This window comes from Aquarana catesbeiana, linkage group LG06 (assembly GCF_042186555.1).
Source record: "Aquarana catesbeiana isolate 2022-GZ linkage group LG06, ASM4218655v1, whole genome shotgun sequence".
Classification (NCBI taxonomy): Eukaryota; Metazoa; Chordata; class Amphibia; order Anura; family Ranidae; genus Aquarana; species Aquarana catesbeiana.
In genome coordinates, this window is record NC_133329.1 from 338,115,163 (window position 1) to 338,140,360 (window position 25,198).

Below are 25,198 nucleotides of genomic sequence, written 5' to 3' on the forward strand. Positions count from 1 at the left end.
CAGGAAGTGAAGAGAAATCTCCCCAATGAGACACAGTTGGCAGAAATTAACCTTATAAGGGTTATAACCCTCCCTTACTCAACACTGAATTAACACTTTTAAAGAAATGTTTTTGTTTAACCACTTGACTTCCGGAAGGTTTTACACCCTTTATGAACAGGTCATTTTTTGCTATTCAGCACTGTGTTATTTTAACTGGCAATTGCGCGGTCATGGAACGTTGTATGCAAACACATTTTTTTTTTTCACACAAATAAAGTTTTCTTCTAGTGGTCCACTGGGTTTTTTAGTTTTTGCGATAGAAACGAAAAAATAACAAAAATTTAAAAATAAATATATATTTTCTACTTTCTGTTATAAAACCTATTTAATAAAATCTCGAAATCAAGTTTCTTCATAAATTTAGGCCAAAATGTATTCTGCTACATGTCTTTGGTAAAAAGAAAAAATCGCAATAAGTGTATATTAATTGATTTGAGTTAAAGTTATAGCGTCTACAATCTTATCAATATATATATATATTTGAAAATGGCTTAATCCTGATGTATTGACGGCCTCTCATTTCTCAAGGCCCTTTAAATGCTTGGACAGTACAAATGACCACATGACCCCTTTGTGCAAAGTAGACAGACTGAGCTATTTAGTAAGAGGCATAGCGAGTTTTTTTGTCATTTTTTATCACAGTCTTTTGGAAAATGAAAAATTTTATCAAAAATGTTTTTTTTTGTCGTAATTTTTTTTTTTACATACTGTCACCAGTGCAGTACAGCGTCATCATATGACTGGTGTGGCAGTGATCAGGGATACTGACTGGTGACACTGTTAAAAAAAAAGTAAATCATTTTTTATTACATTTTTAAAACATTTTTGTTTCTTTTTTAACCACTTGCCGCCCGCCATATAGCAGAATGACGGCGGCAAAGTGGTTTCAAAATCCTGACCGGACGTCATATGACGTCCGCAGGATATTAAGCCGCTGCGCGCCCCCGGGGGCGCGCATCGCGGCGATCGTTGTTGCGGTGTGTCAGTCTGACACCCCGCAGCACCGATCTAGGTAAAGAGTTTCTGACGGAGACTCTTTACCACGTGATCAGCCGTGTCCAATCACGGCTGATCACGATGTAAATAGGAAGAGCCGGTGATCGGCTTTTCCTCACTCGCGTCTGACAGACGCGAGTAGAGGAGAGCCGATCGGCTGCTCTCCTGACAGGGGGGGTCTGTGCTGATTGTTTACCAGCACAGCCCCCCCTCGGATCCTACCCAGGACCACCAGGGAAGCCGCCCAGGACCACCAGGGAAGCGATCCACACTGGACCATCAGGTATGCCCCTAGACCACCAGGGAAATGCCACTGTGTGCCCAGGCAGCCGCCAATCTGTGCCTAGGCAGCTGCCAGTCAGTGCCCACTTCAATGCCTACCACTGCCAGTGCCACCAGGGATGCCCATCAGTGCCTCATATCAGTGCCACGTATCAGTGCCCATCAGTGCCACATATCAGTGCCCATCAGTGCCACATATCAGTGCCCATCAGTGCCTATCAGTGCCGCCTATCAGTGCTCAGCAGTGCCGCCTATCAGTGCCGCCTATCAGCGCCACCCTATCAGTGCCCAGCAGTGCCGCCTTTCATTGCCCATCAGTGTCGCCTATCAGTGCCCATCAGTGCCGCCTATCAGTGCCCATCAGTGCTGCATATGAGTGCCACCCATCAGTGCCGCCTACCAGTGCCCATCAGTGCCGCATATCAGTGCCCATCGTCAGTGCCCATCAGTGCCATTCATTGGTGCCACCTCATCGGTGCCGCCGTATCAGTGCCTGTCAGTGCCACCTTATCAGTGCCCATCAGTGAAAGAGAAAACTTACTTATTTACAATTTTTTTTAACAGAAACAAAAGCAAAACTTTTATTTTTTTCAAAATTTTCAGTCTCTATTTATTTGTTTAGCAAAAAATAAAAACCGCAGAGGGGATCAAATACCACCAGAAGAAAGCTCTATTTGTGGGAACAAGATGATAAAAATTTAGTTTTTGTACAGTGTAGCATGACCGCGCAATTGTCATTCAAACTGCGACAGCACTGAAAGCTGAAAATTGGTCTGGGCAGGAAGGTGTCTAAGTGCCCTGTATTGAAGTGGTTAAACTTTTTTTTTCTTTTTATACTATTGTTTTTTACATGCTTTCACAAGAGTAGTTCACTCTTATCATAGTGACACTGTAATACTCTGGGGGTAGGGGGTGAATTTTTATTTTTTTTACTTTGATTGCTGTTACAGTGATTATCACTGTAACAGCAATGTTTTGAACCGTCATGAATGGGTTACATTCACAACAGCTGTGATTTACCGTTGTGTGCTGTGATTGGCCCAAGGCTATCATATGGTGCAAGGTGCTGTGATTGGCCCAGGTACCATTTGATAGCTGTCGGCAAATCACAGCATCACTTTGGGAATCACAGCAGTTATGAATTAACTTTTAGACATCAAAGAAATCCTAGACAGCCGCACTCCAAAAATATTTGCCTTTATTCAATACAGTGTCATCCAAAATACAGGTCACAGCAGAATGGAACAAAGCTTACGCCTTTCGCACTACACAGAGTGCTTAGTCATATGGCGTAAGGCGTAAGTTTTTATTGAATGAAGGCAAATAAAGGCAAATATTTTTGGAGTGCGGCTGTCCAGGATTTCTTTGATGTCTAACTGCTACAGCATTGCCAGCACCTGGACTTCTAGACTGAAGGAGATGCCTTTTACTTTGATCTGACCCACCTGGAGCGGTGATACTCTCTCTCTACTATGAATGAACTTTGTTGACATTGTGATCATGTGATTGGGCAGCCGCAATCCGCTGTGTCTGATAGACACCGTGGTTGCGGAGTGGTGATCCAGCCTACCTTTGCCGCCCTGCCGCAGTAAATGTACTGTGGCTGGGTGGCAAGCAGTTACATTTTTTACTAATTTTGCTGCCAATGGCATTCTGAAAAACTAACCACTTGCCGCCTGCCATATAGCAAAATAATGTCAGCAAAGTGGTTGCGACATCCTGACTGGACGTCATATGACCTGGTCAGGATAACAAGCAGCTGAGCGCCCCCGGCGGCACGCATCGCAGTGATCGTTGTTGTGGCGTGTCAGTCTGACACACCGCAACTCCGATCTAGGTAAAGAGTGTCTGACGGAGACGTGATCAGTCATGTCCAATCATGGCTGATCACAATGTAAACAGGAAGAGCCCTTTATCGGCTTTTCCTCACTTGCGTCTGATAGACGCGAGTAGAGGAGTGCTGATCGGTTACTCCTGTGAGGGGGGGGGGGGTCTGCGCTGATTTTATTAGCGCAGCCCCCCTCGGATGGATGCCCACCCAGGACTACCAGGGATGCCACCAGGACCACCAGGGATGGCCACCACTGATGACCACCAGGTATGGCATTCCTGGTGGCCATGGGTGGCAATGTGTGCCCACACATGATGCCAATCAGTGCCCACCAGCAATACCTGCCAGTGCCTCCTAATCAGTGATGCCAATCAGTGCCATCTACCAGTGTCAATCAGTGCCACTCATCAGTGTCCATCAATCCCACCTGTCAGTGCCCATCCATGCCCATCAGTGCCCACCTATCAGTGCCCATCAGTGCCACCCATAAGTACCCATCAGTGCCGCCTTTTAGTGCCCATCTTTGCCACCTATGAGTGCCCATCTGTGCCACCTATCAGTGCCGCCTATCAGTGCCCATCAGTGTTGCATATCAGTGCCCATCATCAGTGCCTATCAGTGCCACCTCATTGGTGCCACCTCATTCGTGCTCATCAGTGCCACCTTATCAGTGCCCGGCAGTGCAGCCTCATCAGTGCCCATCAGTGAAGGAGAAAACGTACTTATTTATAATATTTTATAACAGAAACGATGAAAAACTTTTTTTTTTTCAAAAATTCCAGTCTTTTTTTATTTGTTTAGCAAAAAATAAAAACCGCAGAGGTGGTAAAATACCACCAAAAGAAAGCTCTATTTGTGGGAAGACAATGATAAAAATTTTGTTTGGGTACAGTGTAGCATGACCGCGCAATTGTCATTTAAACAGCAACAGTGCTGAAAGCTGAAAATTGGCTTGGGCAGGAAGGGGGGAAAGTGCCCTGTATTAAAGTGGTTAAAGTCTAATATATACCCTTGCCAATAATTTTAAAGGGGTCTCTAAATAGAGTCATGTTTGGGTTGTTTCTGGGGTCCTGCCACTCTTGGGCCATTGTAAAAGCAGTTTGGTGCCAAAAAGTGGACATGCCAGTTTTCAGCCATTGACAGCCAGAATGCACTTCCTTTGTTTCTGGGCCTTGCTATATTCACACCATGTTACTAAGACATACTCATCATGTTGTGTTCTCATGTACAGGAGTAGTAGTATAAAGTATTTTATAGCATCATTACCTAATTCTATACATAAGAAACAACTAAAAAACAATAATTTGTAATTTATTTAATTTTTTAAATTTTTTTGCTTTAATTTCAAGTATTAAAATATTAATTTATTACCATTTGTTCAAAATGGTTCGATTTTTGGGGTCTTTTAATAAAATGTCAAAGATAGGGCCTTTGTTGTCATGTCATAGTGTCAGAAAAAAGCTTCATAAATAAAATCAAATTTTTGGTTACATCATTGTTGCTACACCATTTATTTCCCCCATAACGTGGAAAGAAGCAAGCACATTCGGTACTGTTTGATTCAAGACAAATTAAAGAATGTATTTCAAACGAAAGAACTGTACTCAATCTCTGAGGGTCTTGAGGCCCTTAGTTTTGCCACATCAAACAAACCTGCCGACCTACGGCCTCATTCAAAAAGTATGGAACAAGGCTAAATACCTACAACATGTCATTGGCTACACAAAGTAAAGCCCGATATGGCACAACGATAATTACTCAGGGTTAGCCAAATTAGTACATGGTGCTTGGTGGAAGGTATATGGGATTCATAACGTCACAGATTTTTAAGGACGGTATTCTATTACCGTTTGCCACTCTGTAAGACCTGTACTCGCTACCCGCACATATGCATTTTTATTATTTACAACTACAACTTGCAGTTCGGGCGCAGGGTGATATGCATGAATGGCATTTTTCACCCATTTTCAATCTAATTCAAATGGCTGATAGCTCTAAAGCAGTGGTTCCCACTAACAGGCCAGATTTTAAGTATTACCTTGGGGAGATGCAGACTAGAATACTGCGATCACTGTGCAGCAAATTATATCACCTGTGTTGTATTTCAGTTATCTTGCAAACCTGGCCTGTTGGTGGGTCCTGAGGACAGGAGTTGAGAACCACTGCTCTAAAGGCTTTATTTCCCAGTGCTATAATATGCTATTATCGGAATACCATAAAGGGCACCCCAGCAAGGCAACATCGTTCTGGTAGGGGGACTTGGAACCGCTGACGAGCGACCAGTGGGAAGACGCGTGCCAGGCTGAGCTGTCATGTTCCCTTAATGTGGCCCAGAAGCTGTCTCAACTCTACATTTTACTATGCTCTCATTACACTCCCCTGAGCCTTTATAAGATGGGATATTATACAGAGTCACACTGCCACAAATGTAAAAGAGATCACAGTGATCTAATCCATTTTTTATGATGATGCTCCAAACTACATTTATATTGGAGGCAGGTCGTTGACACATTAAATATGGTATTTAGGGTAAAAATCCTGTTGGACCCTAAATGTTGTATACTTAATATATTGGTGGGGGTGGTGGAGGAGGAACATCCTAGGATAGCTTTGGGTAGGGCTCTCTTCCAGGCCCATAGACTAATTTTATTAGTGTGGAAATCCCCCGACCCCCCACGCATAAGTCTTCGGTGGCCTCTGTTGGTAACTCCTTACTCTTAGAAAGCCATATATATACATGTAGGGGCTGCCCTGGTAAATTAGATAAAGTGTGGGGAATGTGGCTAGATGGCCCTGCACTCAGCCCAAAGGAACTTGTATACCAGAGACTATTTACCTGTCTGAATAAACCATAAAGAATTGTCTCGTGTATAAGTCAGTTGACTGTGGTTGACTGTACCTCAAACTGTGTGGGATGGATACACTTTCTTAATGTGATAGCACAGTGTTGGAACTGGTTTTGTGAACACTTTCTTTTTTTTCTATGTTAATGTATGTGTGAATATTGTACTGGTTTGTGAAATCAGGCCTTAATGACTTGTAACGTTTTGGAATGTATAACTTTCTGTTTATTACAATAAACATTTTTCCTGATTTAAAAAAAAAAGTAAAAAAAGAACTGTGCCTCGTCTTTTACATTTTTATGTGGTTGAATGGGATTTATACAGGTTGAAAGGTGCTGAGACTCAAGTAGTTAAGTAACATCTGACTAAAGCTGGCCATAGATGGAACGAACTTCAGCCAGTTCAGCAGGGACCGGCCGAATCTTGACCCATGTCTAGCCATTCCTATCAGCTTCTAAATTCAGCTTGTTTAATTAAAAAAAAAAAACCTTGATGCTGATTTCAATGCTGAGCCAGATGTTACATTCTCCAGTTTTAGGAAAACAACCCCAACATGTCCCAGGGTTGGGGAAAAAATGACTCACTCCAAATTCTTTCATGTGACAGCACTGGTGCCTTGCGGTTCTTCATTCAGCACTATCACATGGGTGCAGTGGGAGTCTACACCTCTATGTAAGCTGCAAGCTGTGCCCTGTCTTTTAGGCTGCTTCTCTTCACTCCCATGGCTGGACATAATGGCCAAAGCATAGGTTCACTTTAAGTCCTTGCTTGTTTACTGCCATATTGCACTATATCGTTTGGGATATACTTACAGTACAGCATCCTTCAGTTTGTAGGTAGAGCCCCTAGATATGGATAAAAATTTGTGGACACTCCTCCAAATAATTGATTTTGGGTGTTTCCATTAAAAGGTACTATAAATAGTATAGCATACAAAGACAGTTCAGATAATTGTGCCCTACCAACCTTGTGGCAACAGTTTCAGGACCTTTTCTGTTCCAGCACTGCTGTGTCCATGTGCAGCAAGTCAGCTCTACAAATCATAGGGTGATGAGTTTGGCAAGGTGGAACTTAAAGAAAATACCTTTAGGATTAATTGAAATGCAAATTTTGAACCTGGTTAACTTAACTACCTGACCTCACAAAAATAATTTTGGCTGAATGGGCACTAATCCCCACAGACACACTCCAAAATCTTGTTCAAGATCAAATCTTGTTCAAATCTTGTCTTCCTAGAAGAGTAGAAGCTGTTAAAGCTGCAGAATTAATGCACTCCCACATTAATGCACATAGGGGTTGTTTACTAAAACTGAAGAGTGTATAATCTGGTGCAGCTCTACATAGAAACCAATCAGCTTCAAGGTTACCTTTTTCAAAGCTTAATTGAAGAAGCTGAAGTTATAAGCTGATTGGCTACCATGCACAGCTACACCAGATTTTGCACTCTCCAGTTTTAGTAAATCAACCCCATAGTGTTGGACGGGATGTGTGATGGTTGGATGATCACAAACTTTTGGCCATACGGTGTATCAGAGCTGCATCATTACTAGATTACCAGGCTACAGAAGGACTTCCATTTTGCTAAAATGTTTTTTATTAAGTAAAATATTTTAAAGATCAGAGAGTAAAATAAATACTAGTATCCCAGAGCTTTTTAATAGAATTTTATTACAAAATATGTCATATCTCAATTTAGTTAGTAACAAAGTAATGACACTTGCTGAATAACATTAGTAACTACAATGAGAGGGACATATAATCACAAAGGCCTGCAAATGTTTCTATTGCTCATACAATTCATAGCTATTTATAGATCTGTTTCCAAAGTCAGAGCTAAAAATGCATATTCTTTGTCAATGAGAAACTATCCTGGAATATGAAAAGTAAAACCGAAAATCCAAATAAAATAGATGAGGATTCAAAAATGTCCAAACTCCATCCAGGTCCATTTTCTGAGCATGGGTGGGATCAGTACACTGCTGGAATTTGAAATAGATGGCTTCCACCCTGTCAAAAACACACTGTCCAATATCTAGTATGTTCAGGTTGTATAAGCATTTTACATACATATGACATAATGTTCTCTTATAGGAAGCAGCAATATAAGGTCTACTTTTCTTCAGAGAGGTCCTCCACAAAATAATATAATAATTTAGTTTTGGAAGATAAGGGCAGCAGGTGTGTAAACTTTAAGGGAGGCTTCGCATCTGTGCATTGTGGTAACATGATGGAAAATGCACATTTTCCCACATCGCACAGTAATAAACAATCAGAAGTGCGATGCAAATGCACCCCAACGCATATGATCTGCAGGTCATAATAAGATATGGATGGGAACCATCTGAGCATTGTGGTACAGTCAATTAAAAAAAGTACATGTCCATTTTTGGTGCGCTTGAAGCCTTTTTAATATAAATGAACTGCCTTAAAGCACATTAACATGTGTGCAGTAACCCACCGCGCAGATTTAAAGGGGACCTCGGGGTCTCTTCAGGCCTGCAGTAAGTAGTAAACACACAACAGGCTTACCAAGCATGGTACATAAATTGTGCAGATGTGAACAGGGCCTTGCACAATTTCTTAACCCTCTCATATGCTGACCCTGTATATTACAATCTGATGGTACAGTCTTACTTAGATTTACCAACAATTGTGTAGTTCAATTTATATCTGACCTGGTCAGATATAAATTGAATGGATTGTTGGGTAGGCCAGTGCACTACATAGTTGTTGGTAAAGCTAAAGCAAATTGTTCAGAGATTGTGCCATCAGAACAGAACATGTGTGAAGCGCTTAAATTCCTCCAATGATTTCCTTCCCTCGCTGTGCATACGGTACTACAGCGGCTTCTGGTATTCAACAGGGCATCTTCCAACACAAGACAAGCTGCATCAGTGGGCAAAAAAGCTGCTATATTAACCCCAAAACATTTGTTTGTGGATGCAGTGCTAAATCTACCCTTACATACAAGATTTCCCATCACTTTCCACCCATATCAATAATTCATAGTTTTGTTGGAGGTGTCTTTTTATAATTTCTTTCCTGAGCAATATAAAACCATTTACCCTAATTAAATAAAACAATGACTCCCCATAATGTCTCTGTATATATACTTAGAATCTGATGTCATCTATCTACAGAACAACACCATTACCAAAAACAGAACTAAAGTTAAAACGTAGATCAGTATTTATTTTAAAATTCGCCTTTCATAATGTTCATAAAAAACAAAATATTGCCTTTGTCCTGGTATAGTGCATAGTGATGCTGAATACTAGCATCTAAATTATCCCTCAGTAGTCAGCACTTTGTAGGGCTCTTTGTGTTGGACCACCCAAAACTGTGATTTCAGATGTGAAAGTGAAGGGCTGAATAACCCGGAACCATTTAGTCTGTTTAGGGAATACATCATTGAGATCTATCCTTTGAATTTGCTGGCTCTGCTAACATATGTAGGTGCCACTTTTCCTATTATGTTCTATATAAGTGCCTTTTATCACCTATATATATAAAGATACAATCCACATAGATATAAAACCAATTGATCATTAAAAATGAATTTGATACAAGTAGCATAAATAACTGAATCTCTCAAGATATCAGATTCTTGTGAATCTCTGTCCAAGAGGCCTCAGGCTTGGGTGGAGTGGCATCATTGTAAACCAGTTGGGGTTTACTAAATGCTGTCAGTCTAACATGGGTAGACTGCTGACAGGTGCAAAGTAGATATTTGGCAGCACACCATGGATCGACACAAAGTAGCAACATTTCGGAGTCACGCAGGACCCCTTCGTCAGGCTCACATGCCTGACGAAGGGGTCCTGCGTGACTCCAAAACGTTGCACTCTCCTTGTGTTGTGATCATGCAATAAATAATCCATTTGGATGCTACTTTGTGTCAATCCATGGTGTGCTGGCAAATATCTACTTTGTGACTTGAACCAGTATCCAGCTGGTTATTGCTGCAGCACCCAAACTTTGAGAGCTTATCCAGGAATGTGTGCGATGGGAATATGAAGTATTGCTGACAGGTGCAGACTTATGACCTCATCAGTATGCACTTCAGTGTTAAGTCACAGGCTGAGACAGTATTTGAACCAAGCTGCTACATAGAAGTGTAGTCTGCAGATAAGTCCAGTAGCTGTCTATGATGTTGGGCTGGATCTTAGCCTTCCCAGGGGATTTAAACTGCCCCTGCTGAGGCAGTTGGTGGTAATACTAACTTCAATACCAATTTTGGTACTTAAAGCAGAAAAAAAGTAAAGTGGGTGAAATTGTGCACAGCATACTTGCACATATACACTTACCTTAAGAGTGTGCCCTCCTCCAGCGCTGACCAGTGTATGCTGTCAGTCATTGCTCTATACCCCATAACTGCTATCTCATTGGCTGTTACTCTGGGTCCACATTCATCCTCTTCGGCCAGCCTCTGATGATGTAACCCCTGCTGCACATGCACACAGGAGTTCCGGTACATCACCCCAGCATCCTGCTCCATTCCCAGCATGAAGGAGCCGGAGTGTACACTGCATGGCTCACACAGAATGTAAAATCCCGCTAGAAGCACGAAGCAGCAGTTTTTTTTTTTGTTTTGTTTTTTTTTGGGGGGGGGGGGGGCACAGAACAGACTTTGTACGTTTCTTCTGCTAAAAAAAGATAGTAATGCTGCCATTATGACTAGGGCTGATTAGCCCATCAGCCAGTCTTTAGAGTGTGGGGGGAAACCCATGCAAGTTGGGATTATATGCAAACTCTGTGCAATACTGTCCTGACCTGGACCCCAGTGCTGCAAGGCAGAAATTCAGAACAGGCTTTGTACGTTTCTTCTGCTAAAAAAGATAATAATTCAGCCATTATGACTAGGGCTGATTAGCTTACCAGCCAGTCTTTAGAGTGTGGGGGGAAACTCTGTGCAGATACTATCCTGACCTGGACCCCAGTGCTGCAAGGCAGAAATTCTAACCACTAAGCCACTGTAATGACAGCATGCGGACAGATCTAGTCTTTAATCAGAGATATATCAGAGCCCTTCAAAGATTTATGGCTTTAGCAAGTGATTCAAAGCCCTTTAACTATTCACAATAGAGAAAACAGTTTTGCATGGATGGACCATCCAAAAACACGTGCAAGAAAAAAATAGCCTTACTGTCTATAGCAAGCAATCAGAACTAGAAAATGACTAACAGAAACTGATTGATTGCCATGTGCAGCACCTCTATTCATTCTTCACTAGTTTATTTATCTGTGCCCTTTTTTTGTTGCTCTTTATTGAGCAGTTATAGCAAAAGTCCCATTGATACACAGTTTAAGGCCTACAGATCCACATTTACAAAAGGTATAGTCAGCTGAGACATTGCGGGAACCTTTCCCTTGATTAGAAATAGCATTTGATATATACATATCACAGTATTTACAAAGACAGCACATAAACTGCTAGGCCGCCAAAATGTCAAGGCAGTGTGGCAACTACAGAAATACATAGGCACAACATAGGTAGCTATACAGTTTTAGTCTCGAGTAGTGTATTACGGCTTCTGGCTAGTAACAAAAAGACTGATAAAGCACTGAATTGCAATGAAATTGTTCAATATTTAAAATTTTCCGTAATTGAATTGCTATACTTTTCAAAATAAAAGAAAATATTTGAAGCAACAAATATACATATAGGATTGAAGCCTGTCAGTGTCTTAGGAACTTTGGAATTGTTGAGCACCTTAGTTATGACAGTGTAGATGTCATTACTCAATCAACAGATTTTTAATCCAAAAAATGAGCCAGATGTAAGTGAATGTTGCCCATAGTAACCAGTTTTTCCCTTTCATTCTCCCAGTGCAGAATGGGGAAAATAAAAGGGAGACAGTGATTGGCTGCTATAGTATTTGTTTTTCCTTTTGGCAAAAAAGTTGCAGAATGCAATAAATACCGTGAAGGTTAAGCTATATACAAATGAAAAATTACGCACTGGTTGCAAAAAAAAAAAGAAATATGCGCAGAATGACACCGTATTGCACATTTGTTTCAGTGTTTACACATAAATGATTCTGCAGCCACTAAATTTGCTTGCATACTTGGCAGCATTTTAAAAGCAAAAATTTAAGCTACTTGAAACCCCTCCCCACATCTGAGCGCAGTCCTCCCCGGATATTCCCACATGCCTTTTGGTTTTCCTAAAATCTACCCCTCCCCTACAGAAGCTAGAATGGGGGAGAGTTGGGTATGCACCATGATTATATATTTGAGCAAGGAGTGTATTTTTGTTGCATATGAACGTATTCAATGAGGCAAAGCTTACAACAAGTGACAGCGATGATCCAGAGATGATTTTTCAGTTACCTGAAACTAACTACTCCCTCTCTGACTGTTGGTGATCCAAAAGCTATTACTTTTTGTATTATTTGGCCTACTCCTTTTTAGATTGTAAGCTCTCATTCAGAGGACCCTCCTAACCCCCTTGAATTGTATTGTAACTGTTCTGTCTCCTTTCATTTTGTAAGATGCTGCACAAACTGTTGGCGCTGTATAAAAATAATTATATGATTGGTTGCTGAGTCTCTGCCTTAGTTTTCACCGCTATGCAATACTTCGAAGGTGCTCCTTACATAGAAGGAATTAAAAAGGCACGCTGGACCAGGCCAGTTAAGTACTAAGACTAAGTCAAAAACAAAGATCTGCATTGTTAGCTGTATTAAAGAATTGAATGTTCTTGCATAGGCAACAGTAGAGTATCACATCATTTTTTGAATGCTTACTTGCTCAATGGCACAAAAAGCTGTTTTTAAGGCAGAATGATCACAGATCTTCTCAGACTAAAGGTACCCATAGGCACTTCAGCACAACTGTCATCTAATAATTCTGGTTAGATGCAGGCATAATTGATAACTTCAAGGTACCACCAGTGAAGCTGTAGTCTATCAGCTGTGCTGAAATATTTGCTCGATGGCCATTTTTTTTCCAGCGCATGCACAGCCCATACGCTCTTAAAAGATACAGGCTTGCGTGAGAATGTAACTGATAGATAAACAAAATATTCAGCAATCTGATGTTTTTTTGCTGATCTGTCGCTGTTTGGTGCCCATGCATACCTTTAGAAAGAGTAATTGCTTTTCCTATCATCAATAGTTCAGTGGCTGCTTCCATGTTTATTGCATAATTACAGCACAACAATAAAATAAACACCCCTTCCTCACGCTGCGTACATCTCTAAAACCACTTGATACCAAGAAATAATCGTTACATGTCCATTAGCGCAATGGCTTCGACCAATGTTTCACTTTCAATCCCATTTTGTTTAAGGTCTCCAATTGAGGTTTCGCTGTGCAAGTCTTAACTGCCTTGGGAGTCAAAACAATATCCAAAGACAATTCAAGTTAAAGCCTGTTCCCTGGAGCCGTCTTTCAATTTACATCCATTATTAAAAAAAAAAAAAAAAAAATGGAGCACAATAAAAACATTCCTAGGAATAACTTTCATTTTCATTCCAGCTGGTGACCCATTGCTTTTTTTCACTGTCTTGTTTTAATTTTCCGTCTTTAAATTGGCGTTCTTCTTTGGGAATTCGTACAGCATGGTATCGTGGGACACTATCATCGTACCTGGAACGTTTAAAAAATCCGCACTGCAAAAAGAAAGGACAAGAATTAGCACAGAATCTGAGCCTAGTTACGGGTCCATAAAGAGAACCTGCCATCATTAGGCTTATCAAGACAATTTAATATGCAGTCTTAAATTATTAGACTTATGCAACCCAAACCATTATTTAACTCCACCTAGTTTGTCTGGGGATGACTCAGTGCTGGGACACCCCCTGGGGTCTGATATTTGCTGCCTTGGTAACTGCCTATTCTAACCTAACAACATACACTTAGGGAGATTTTCTAAAACTGGAGCATGCAAAATCTGGTGCAGCTCTGCATAGAAACCAATCAGCTTTCAGGTTTTATTGTCAGAGCTTAACCTCCCTGGCGGTATGATCATTTCAGATTTTTGATGCTGAAAGCGGTACAATTATTTTGCATGGAAATTTTGCGTTTTATATTGTAGGCCTGTGATTCTTAGAATTAACTCACTTAAATCTGTCCAAACCAGAGTCTAGTAGACATCCCGGGTATGATAAAGTTTGAAAAACAAAATCATAAATTATAATATAATAGATAACTATAAATAATTATAGCAAATAATAATATAATAATAAAAATTATTCAATAATGTAATCAAATCAAAAACACTGAAATTTGCTCAGCTGCAGAATTGTCGCTGTCATTACTTTCAGTGTTTGATGACGGATTTCCCCACAAATCACTATCACTCAATTCTGCGAGTGATTCTAATTTATTATGGCTGTTTTCTAGTTGGTCTGAAACCAATTTTGATGTAAAGGAACGGTTTTGGTTGCTATGAACAATCTCCAGTTTCCAGGCAGAAAGAACAGTTTTTATGATATAAAACTGCACGCAGGGCACTGGAGAAACCACTAGGGACAAAAGGGATGTTAAATAAATTGATACAGTAATGTAATCTGCTGTTCTCCGTCCCCGTGCGTCGCAACGCACCGAGCTCCGTGATAGATCGAGCGGGGGACGGCTCGCTCACACAGCGAGGAGACATCGCAGGATCCAGTGGACAAGGTAAGTAACATGTACCTGGCTCGGGGTTACCGCTTTTGGTACTGAAAATCCACCTCGAGCCAGACTCAGGAATCCCGCAGGGGGGTTAAATGAATAAGCTGAAGTTAGAAGCTGATTGGCTACCATGCACAGCTGCACCAGGTTCTCAGGGCTTACGTTTTAGTAAATTTCCCCCACTGTTTCCCAGGTTCTGAGCGTGTAAAATAATATCATAGTCGAAGCGAACTAAGCCCAACGATTTAACGCTTTTCCAATACAGTTACATTCAGGGTATGCCGTGAATGATAACTGTCACAGTTGCTTGAGCTCTCAAATGTACTGTCAAGACATTAATAAGTTGGTGTCATAACTGATCACATGTGCAGCACCATGGCAACTGCAGCTCAAACAGAGACTAAGATGGCAGCTTCTTGGCTGTACTGGATACGAGGATTTAGTTCTGCTTTAAGAGGAATGTTTCATTAGCTTTTAACATTCAATTTTAAAACAAATGGACTGGACTGAAAGAAAACTACATACAATGTTCCAAATTTGATAATTGAAGAAACATTTCCTATCCTGCTCTTTTTAATTTATCTATCATTATGGTCAAAAATGAATGTCAGTTTGACCCCACTAAGGATGTTCTTAAAATGAAAAATGTATAAAAAAAATCTGCTAATGTTTGGCCAGCTTTAGATAGTGTACTGTATGTGTGTGCTTTTAAGTGGTTGTAAACCCTGTTACACAACTTGTACCTACAGGTAAGCCTATAATAAGGCTTACCTGTAGGTACTGTAAATATCTCCTAAACCTGCAGCTTCGATCTAAGGTAAGTATTTCATAATGAGCTAGTATGCAAAGCATACTAGCTCATTATGCCTTTGTCTTGCAGGTTCTTTTTTTTTTTTTCCTGAGTTTACAACCACTTTAACACAGGACATTCCCATAACAGCAACTGTCGCACCACAGTGGACTCTGCGGCTTTGGCCTACACCTCTGAGAGTTGTCCTCAGGCAAATTAAAGTAAAAAAGCGAGGTATATATTCATACTGTATGCACAAGTATAATAATTCAAGATTCATATTCTTCTATCAGCACTATCAAGACTGGTTCTCTTTAAAATGGAAAATCACCTTTCTAACATGTAATATTGTAAAACAGGGCACTAAAATAAACTCTGTAAATGGCATTCATTACTTATAATCTTTTATGTTCACACAAGCTGTTGAAATATCTTTTGTGCTCAGAGGGGAATTTTAACATCTGGCTGGTAGCCAGCTTGTCTATCAGACTTAGATGACAATAGAATGGAATGTGTGCCAAGACTCAACAATTCTTACGTTTACAGCTAATACATGGAAAGACAATACTTGTGAACATTTACCTAGAGGATGCTCAAAGCAGTATTAAGCCCAAAAACAAAATTGTATTGTATTGCAGCTTACCAGTTCTTAGTTGTGGTGGCTGCATTTGTTTTCCTTTTTTTTGTTTGTTTTCCTTTTTCCCTTTATTTTTACCTGGTGATCCTGCCAGTAAGTCTGCTATTTTTCAACTTTCTTTAAGGGTCCTTTCACACTGGGGCGGGGGGGGCTTTACCGTCGGTATGCGGCCGCTAGCGGGGCGGTTTTACCCCCCTACTAGCGGCCGAGAAAGGGTTAAAACCACCGAAAAGCGCCTCTGCAGAGGCGCTTTGTCGACGGTATAGCCGCGCCGTCCTATTGATTTCAATGGGCAGGAGCGGTGAAGGAGCGGTATACACTTCGCTCCTTCACCGCTCCGAAGATGCTGCTGGCAGGACTTTTTTTACCGTCCTGCCAGCGCATCGCCCCAGTGTGAAAGCCCTCGGGGCTTTCACACTGGAATGAAAGCAGCAGCACTTTCGGGTCGGTTTGCAGGCGCTATTATTAGCGCAATAGCGCCTGCAAACCGCCCCAGTGTGAAAGGACCCTAAAAGACCAAGCTATCCAGCAGAAGTGGCAGTTAGGGGGTTGAGACAAACCATTTAAGGTCATTTTCACAGTGAGGCCTTTTTCAAGTGCTTTTGCGTTAAAAAAAAAAAAAGCACCTGAAAAGCTCAAGAAAAATGCTTCCCTTTGTGTGCTGTACTTGTGGTTATGGTTGTATCTCTAGTGTATGTTTCTTGCATACTGTATACCTTGTTGAAATGAATACAAAATAAAAAAATTTGCAGCAGCTCAGTGTGAAAGTACCCTAACTGACAGGGAGGCTTGCTGTGGTCTGCATTTATGTAAAACCTTTATCCCAAAAGGGAAAAGCTGTTGTAACTGTATTAGCTGGAGTTCAGTATTGGTTAGATAAGTTTATCTAAATCTGCTAGTCTAGTGTATTTAAGTCTCCCCATACACGTTACAATCCGGGGACGTGCGGTGAGGTCAGTGGCTGGTGAGGCACTGGCTAGTATCAGCACCAGATACACACAGGTTACATACGCTGCAAACGTTGGAGAGAGAGCAATAATTCTAGCACTAGACCTCCTCTGTAACTCTAAACATGTAACCTGTAAAAAAATTTAAAGCGTCACCTATGGAGATTTTTAAGTACCAAAGTTTGGCGCCATTCCACGAGTGTACTCAATTTGAAAGCATAACATGTTAGGTATCTATTTACTTGGTGTAACATCATCTTTCACATTATACAAAAAATTCAGGCTAACTTTAGTGTTTTTTTTTTTTTTTTTTATATTCATAAAACTGTTTTTTTCCAAAAAAACGCGTTTGAAAAATTACTGCGCAAATACTGTATAACATAAAAAATTGCAATGACCACCATTTTATTCCCTAGGGTGCCTGCTAATATATATATAATGTTTGGGCATTCTGAGTGATTTTCTAGTAAAAAAATTATGATTTTTACATGTAGGAGAGAAGTGTCAGAATTGGCCTGGGTGGCAAGTGGTTAATTACCATAAGTGAGTAATGTACAAATAATTATTATATAATGTTTTTAAGGTAATTTACTATTTTTTCAAAAACTGTACTCAAGCAGGTGGCTTAACAGACAAATTACTGAAGTTTGAAGTTATAACTTCCAACCAGTAATTTCACAGTAGATAGATAAATATAAAATTATTATTATCTCATATAGCGTATAAATATATGATTTATCTTGATTAAAACAGTACCTTTTCAGCAGGCAGCAGATTCTCGTTCTCCCTCTTAACTGTGTGAGAAAAACATGGGATTATGGATAAATCTTATACCCATAAGCCCATGCTTTTCCTTCTAGTTAAGAGGCTGGGCTAGAAGGGAGCATGTGTCTTTTAGACACATGCCCGCTTCTATGACACTGCAGTGAGAGGGCAGCCTCCACTGCAGCATTTTTATTGGATAGCTTGTTCCAATGGTGCTTTACCATTGGTCCAAGGCTCCAAGCTGTCCATTAGGCTCAGTGCCTCTGACAAGAAGTGAGAGGCACTGTGAGCTCATCCTCTCGGTCTGCTGCAAACTGAGTGTGCCATCTTGTACTTAAATTGGCCAATCTGTATGTAGCTTCTGACAGGCTGCACAAGAAGCCCCATATCTCTGGAACTATATGTGGCAGGAGCCCAAAATGTTGACCAGTAGTGGTGTAGGACTTTAGCTACCCCAGGTCTCCAAGCTACGACCCTCAAAGCTCGATTTTTTTTTTTTGTTCATGGCTCTGCCTCACCTGACTGCACGTCCCTGTTACAATCTGACCATACAGTTTTTGTACAATCAACTTTAGATTTATCAAAACTATATAATATAATGACAAACGTAAACAATCTAATCAATCTGTATACTGTACATCCAGGCAGGTCCCTGCACTACATAGAGTACTTATTGGTTGATTTAAAGGAGACTGTACAATCAGATTGTAAAGTGTGTGCTGAGCTTTACACTACTCTCTCCCCAGACTGACTATGCTGCTGTGCAAAGGTGTCTCTGTTGCTCCTCCAACCACAGTGCAGACACCCTAAGATAGCAAGTATGTTACTAGCTGGATCACCAGGTAAAAAAAAATAGAAAAAAAACCTGATGCTGCCACCACATTTAATAATGGGTAAGCTGCATTATACTAAGTTTTTGATTTTGGGATAATACCACTTTACTTTTGTACAGGCATAGGTAATGATAAGTAATTAAAGCAATTAAACAGACAGGTGAGCAAGTTACCAGACCCAAGGAGGTAGTAGACAGCAGAAGGAATGAGGTATCACTTAAGCAGGATAACAAGTAGGAATATTTGGAAAGAACAGGCCCATAAAGCAGAGGAGTTATTATTACCTGAGACATGTAGATATGTATTTGTGCTCTGTATAACTATAAGCAAGCCTAAACAATATAGTTGTAGGATCCTTAGAACAGATCACATGAAAACATACATTCTACTAGCATAGTAGCTGCAATAGCGTGCAAGATGTCATTTGAGGAGACTTAGGGGTTGATTTCCTAAAGGAAAATATACTGTGCACTAGAAGTGCAGTTGCTCTAGATCAGAGGGGAAGCTCTGCTGATTTCTATTATCCAATCATGTGCAAGCAAAAATGCCATTTTATATTTTCCTTGCATGTTCCCCTCAGAATTAGAGCAACTGTACTTGAAGTGCACAGACTATTTACTTTTAGTAAATCAAGCCCTTAGCATCCTATAAATCATTACTATATTAGTCAATTCAGACACTGTTACAAATGAGTGTTAATAACATTTTATATACATTTCAAATCATGTTTTGTAAGAGGTTTCCTGCATAATTGAAATAGACTCCTGCCTACGTGATGTCCTAGTAAACACCTACATACTGTATGTATATGGGTAGAGGCACTAAGGGAGATCCCTGTGTATAATGGAGGAACTGAGAAAGATTCCTGTTTATGTATGGAGGGATTGAGGATTGATATCTGTATATACAGAAGATCTGAGGTGGAGAAAGATTTCTGTTTATGTATGGAGGGATTGAGGATTGATATCTGTATATACAGAAGATCTGAGGTGCACCCTGTCTATGGGTAGAGGAATTGATGAGTATCCATGTGTACTGGTAGAAAAATTGAAGAAAGCCTATGTGCAATGGTGAAGGAATTTAGAGAGATGATGAAAGGAATTATGAATATATATGTATAGATTGACAAACTAAAAAGGATGTATGTCAATGGAAAGAGAAGAGTCTATGAGTAAGTGAAAATAAGCCAATAAGGACTCATGTGCTTGGACGACCGGATTAAGAAGGGACCATGTGTATGGGTCCAGGAAAGATGGAGGACCAATGTCTAAGAGTGGAGGCATTCATGGTTAGCATAATGCAAGTAGTCCTATGTATACAGATGGAAGGATGACATTTTTTCTGTGTATACAGGTGAAGGAATAAGTGAGTACTTGGATAGAGCGATGACCAAGGGCCAGTGTGTATAGTTTTTAGGTATGAAGAAAGGCCAATGTTTATAGCTGGAGAGATAAACGAGGGCCCATGTATATGGGTAAGAGGGATGAAGGAGGGCCCACATTAATGGATAGAGGGATGCAGTAGTACCCACATGCAGGGGCTGGGGAGATGAAAGAGGAATCATGAGTATAGGGGGAGGCATAAAGGAGGACCCATGTGTATAGGTAAAGAGATGATGGAGAACCTATGTGTATGGATGGCAGGTGAAGGAGGACCAATTTGTATGGATGGAGAGATGAAGAAGGGCCCATATGTATTGGTAAAGAGATGATGGAGAACTTACAGTATGTGTATGGATGGCGGGTGAAGGAGGAGCGATGTGTATGGGTGGAGAGATGAAGAAGGGCCCATGTGTATAGGTAAAAAGATGATGAAGGACATATGTGTATGGATGGAGGGGTGAAAGAGGACCATTGCGTATGGGTGGAGAGAGGAAGAAGGGCCCATGTGTATAGGTAAAGCGATGAAGAAGGGCCCCTTTGTTTAGATGGAGGGATAACAAAGGGCCCATATGTGTAGATAGAGGGGTAAAGAAGGACATGGGTGTAGGGATGTAAAATAGACCATATGTATGGGTGGAGGGATAGAATAGGATCTACAGTGTGTGTATGGGCCTTCTCTAAAGAGATTGTATTGAGCAATTATATCTGTGCTGCATCTAAACTTGAAATCATTATTCTATTACCACATCAAATTCAATGCACATTAAAATATTTGGAAATTAAAACTACACATTGTTAATAACTTCATTCTAATGCCCCGTACACACGGTCGGACATTGATCGGACATTCCGACAACAAAATCCATGGATTTTTTCCGACGGATGTTGGCTCAAACTTGTTTTGCATACACACGGTCACACAAAGTTGTCGGAAAAACTGATCATTCTGAACGCGGTGACGTAAAACATGTACGTCGGGACTATAAACAGGGCAGTAGCCAATAGCTTTCGTCTCTTAATTTATTCTGAGCATGCGTGGCACTTTGTGCGTCGGATTTGTGTACACACGATCGGAATTTCCGACAACGGATTTTGTTGTCGGAAAATTTTATAGCCTGCTCTCAAACTTTGTGTGTCGGAAATTCCGATGGAAAATGTGTGATGGAGCCCACACACGGTCGGAATTTCCGACAACAAGGTCCTATCACACATTTTCCGTCGGAAAATCCGACCGTGTGTATGGAGCATAATACAAAATACACAAAAATCCAAAGAGTTAGTCTTGCCATGAAAATATGTTCACTCGTAACCTGATTTCTTTACACTTTGGCAGATGAAACACCTAGTCCACGCCATCAAATTACATTTTAGAAGAAAGAAGTGTAAGTATGAATTGTTTAGTAATTTTACATGCATGAGTAGAAGTCTGAACTATGTGTACATAAAATCTACACGTTTCTGAATTCTCCCAGAAAGGCAAAGCACAGTAAAGATATGCATTCCGCTGATTAATCAAAGATAGCTCAAGCAGCTGATATGTTAAATTTGAAGACCTTGCAGCCAAACCAACACCCATAAGCTATGATTGAAACAATCAATTACCAAATCACAGAACGCTGATCAATACTATGCGTCAGATGTCAGCCTCTCTTTATCAGATGGCTGAGTATGGATTTCAGCTTTGTGATATGAGGCATCATACTGGTCTTGCTTACTTCTCTTGAAGAAGCCACACTACAAAGAATCAAGGTGATTAGATTGCATCGGATGATTTTTCAATGATTGGTGAAATGAAAACATACAAAATAAAAACATCAGTTGTCACAATATGTCAAGATAAAATTGTGTCACCTACACAGCTCAAAAGCAGCTTTCTCAGGGACTGCACAAATAAGCGGCTTAACAATTCAGTAGAATCATCAATGAGGTGCCATTAGTGAGGTACATCATGAGTTGTGAATATTTCCATGGCTATAGAATGCCTGCTTTAGTTATGTGTAAATGACACATGAATTGTAATTACGTTTTTAAAAAAAAATCCTCAGTTAAAATGGATGAAGCAAACACATGATAAATGCACATGATAAATGATGGGACCACATATAGGTAATACCCTACACCATCACGTTAGCTGTAGTTTTCACTTTCAGATTGCTCAGCATCTACCACATATTGATGGTAAGTTAAAAAATGAGAGATAGAATGTTACTGTAAAATTGGTAATACGTGCCATGATCATTTTAGATAAGATTAATTATCTTGGTGGTGATGAACAGTGTTAGGGTAGCAGTTCTGTTAAAATCTTTGACCTCAAAGTGTACTAGCCGGGAAGATCAGAATAACCATACTAGCAGTAGTGCAAAAAACGCGTGCACAATACCTTTGTAATCCTCAGACTGATTTCTGTGCTGCTGGGGGATCCTAGAACAGGGACTTCCAGGACAAACAGTAATAAAAAACCTGGAAAAGGTTTTACTTTTTTTTCTCATGCTCGCTAAAAAAAAAGAGTTTTCATTGCAGTCTCAGGCCCCATTAGAGATTTGTCACTTTGACTTCAATTACACTTACTTTCTGTCACTTTGGATGGAACTGGAAGTCATTTTTCTAGTGGGGACATAGGGGTCGATTTACTAAAGACAAATAGACTGTGCACTTTGCAAAGTGCAGTTGCACTCTGAAAGTGCAGTTGCTCCAGAGCTTAGTAAATGAGGTAAAGTTTCAGTGTGCAAACAATACCCAATCACGTGCAAGGAAAATAAAAATAATAAAAAAAACAGCATTTTTGCTTGCACATGATTGGATGATGAAAGTCAGCAGAGCTACTGCTCATTTACTAAGCTCTGGAGCAACTGCACTTTGCAAAGTGCACAGTCTATTTTCCTTTAGTAAATCAACCCCAAAGACTGCAAAAAAAAATACTAATAGAGGTTTAAAAACATCCCACTCTCTCCGAATAATGGGCAGTCTCACAGGCCAATAGTAAGGAAAGATAGCAGAAGAAGCAAAGTGTTGACTTGCTAGATGAAGTCAGAATTTGCATAGTAAAGCACTCTGGGTTTTAGGACTCCCAGGATGTGCTACTACATAAACTGCTAGGAACTTGAGCATGAGTATTATAAAGTCCAGGTACCAAAGAAAACATGTCTGTGACCAAAACGTATTCATGTTAGAAAATGTTGAAACACCTGTCATTTTTTTGTTTTTTTTTTTTGCTTACAGTGGGGTTGATTTACTAAAGGCAAATAGACTTGCACTTTGCAAAGAGCAGTTGCTCCAGAGCTTAGTAGATGAGCAGAAGCTCTGCTAACTACCATCATCCAATCATGTGCAAGCAAAAATGCTGTTTTTTTTTTTTATTTTCCTTGCACGTGATTAGGTATTTTTTTGCAAAGTGACTTACTAAGCTCTGGAGCAACTGCACTTGCACAGTGAAATTGCACTTTGCAAAGTGCACAGTCTATTTGTCTTTAGTAAATCAACCCCAGTGTGCCATTTTTGAGCTTTCTCCTCACTTCTTGTCCCGGAGACACAATAGGAAAGAGATAAAAATCTTTCTAAAGTGAGGGAAAATACCGTCTTAGATTCCCCCTTACATATTGTGGCTTTGATAACTGATGACTATGTTTTGTTTTCTGTAGCTATCTTCACATGGGACTCTAGTTGTGAGATATCCCCACCAGAAAACCCAAGTCCCCAACTGTCTTCTGTTGCTGTTACAAAGCATGAATGTTTCATGCTTGAGTGTGGAATCCAGTTGTGGTAACCCTCAATGTTACGTGGATAGATAAAGAAGCCTAAGACCTTTATGTGGAAATCAACAAACAGGAATTGGGTAAATTATTCAACCCACGAACATCCAGTCAACATTAAAATATCAGTTGTAGGTGGAATAGACCCTCAAGAGCGTATTGCTCCCAAAATGTAAATCCTTGGGTGTGCAGTGGATATGATTGTTGACTATTATATACTCACCTTCCATAAAATAAACACTACTAGTGCAAGCAATAAAATTCCAGAGAGTATGGCAAGCAGGATGATCCACCATGGTACTCCTGTGTACTGCGCTTGCCTCTTCTCCGGGAAAACCGTAACACGCACCTGCACAGGCAAGAAATACAGTGTTTTCTTAGTTTACTACAAAGACTTTATTAGAAATATATATTTAAAGATTTTAGGACAAAAATCTGATAGGTAAAATGAAACTCACAGAAATAAATACCCTGAAAAAAAGCTTTCCCTAATTGTTTGTCCATTACTTTTTCACATACGCACATTAAGGGCCTAGCCACATTTTCACACTGTAGCAACGCATGGTAAAACACAGATTATAGTACACATCACAGCAACCCATGGCAACATCAGTACAGTACACACTGTTATGCCTCGTACACACGATCGGACTTTCCGACAACAAAACCGTGGAATTTTGTCCGAAGAGCGTTGGCCCAAACGTGTCTTGCATACACACGGCCATACAATTGTTGGCCAACAATTACGAACGTAGTGACGTACTAGAGGTACTACGTTGTTTTTCAGCTCTTTAGCGCCACCCTTTGGGCTCCTTCTGCTAATTTCGTGTTAGTAGAAGTTTGGTGAGTGTTGATTCGTGCTTTTCATTTCGCACTTTTTAGTTCGTTTTTGAGTTACTGCTTTGACATTATTTTTTTTGGTTGAATAATGATTTGATTTTGTATATTTTCTATATTTTTAGATGCATAAATAAGTTCTATTGGCAGATAGCATGCCTAATTTTATTTGTTTTCTTTTTTTAATGCACAATAAAAAATTGTGGAGAATAATACTTGGCTATGTGTTTTACTTCAAATGACAGTTTGGGAGTAGGCAGTTACATTTTAAAAAATACAATGTAAAATTAACAAGAGACACCAACATAGTTGTAAATCTTTGACCTTAAAAACTACAGGATTGTGATGTGGTAACTTGCCCAAATAATAAAAAAAACAAAAAACAAAACATAATATTATTATTCTTGATATCACTAGAAAAAAAAAGCCTTTGAAAATTTGTTTGCAATAACTCCATCAGTATCACCAGCAAAGCAGCTTCATTATTATCCCATTAAAGAAGAAGAGAATTGTGCGCTGCATTTGTAGATTTCATAATTTGCCACGTCACAAATGTTAATTCTCCATTAAGAACGCTAGTTTAGAAGACCGACCGCTTCTGGCTCGTCCTTGCTTCCGAGCATGCGTGTTTGTACTTTGGACTTTT

At 40.1% G+C, this 25,198-nt stretch overlaps 1 protein-coding gene across 2 annotated transcripts in view; it reads right to left on the reverse strand.

The window, feature by feature from the left end:
• Window positions 1-7,643: 7,643 nt before the first annotated feature.
• The window catches only part of ITGA6 (integrin subunit alpha 6), a 127,087-nt gene continuing 109,532 nt past the window's right edge, over window positions 7,644-25,198 (reverse strand). Inside the window, exons 24-26 of one of the 2 annotated variants that reach the window (XM_073633889.1) lie at window positions 23,939-24,064; window positions 21,569-21,700; window positions 13,409-13,609 (exon numbers count right to left, since the gene is read on the reverse strand). In XM_073633889.1, coding sequence (XP_073489990.1) covers window positions 21,593-21,700; window positions 23,939-24,064 — 234 coding nt within the window. In that variant the 3' untranslated portion in view covers window positions 13,409-13,609; window positions 21,569-21,592. Of the gene's footprint in view, window positions 13,610-21,568; window positions 21,701-23,938; window positions 24,065-25,198 lie in introns of both variants that reach the window. The other variant, XM_073633888.1, reaches the window with a different exon arrangement.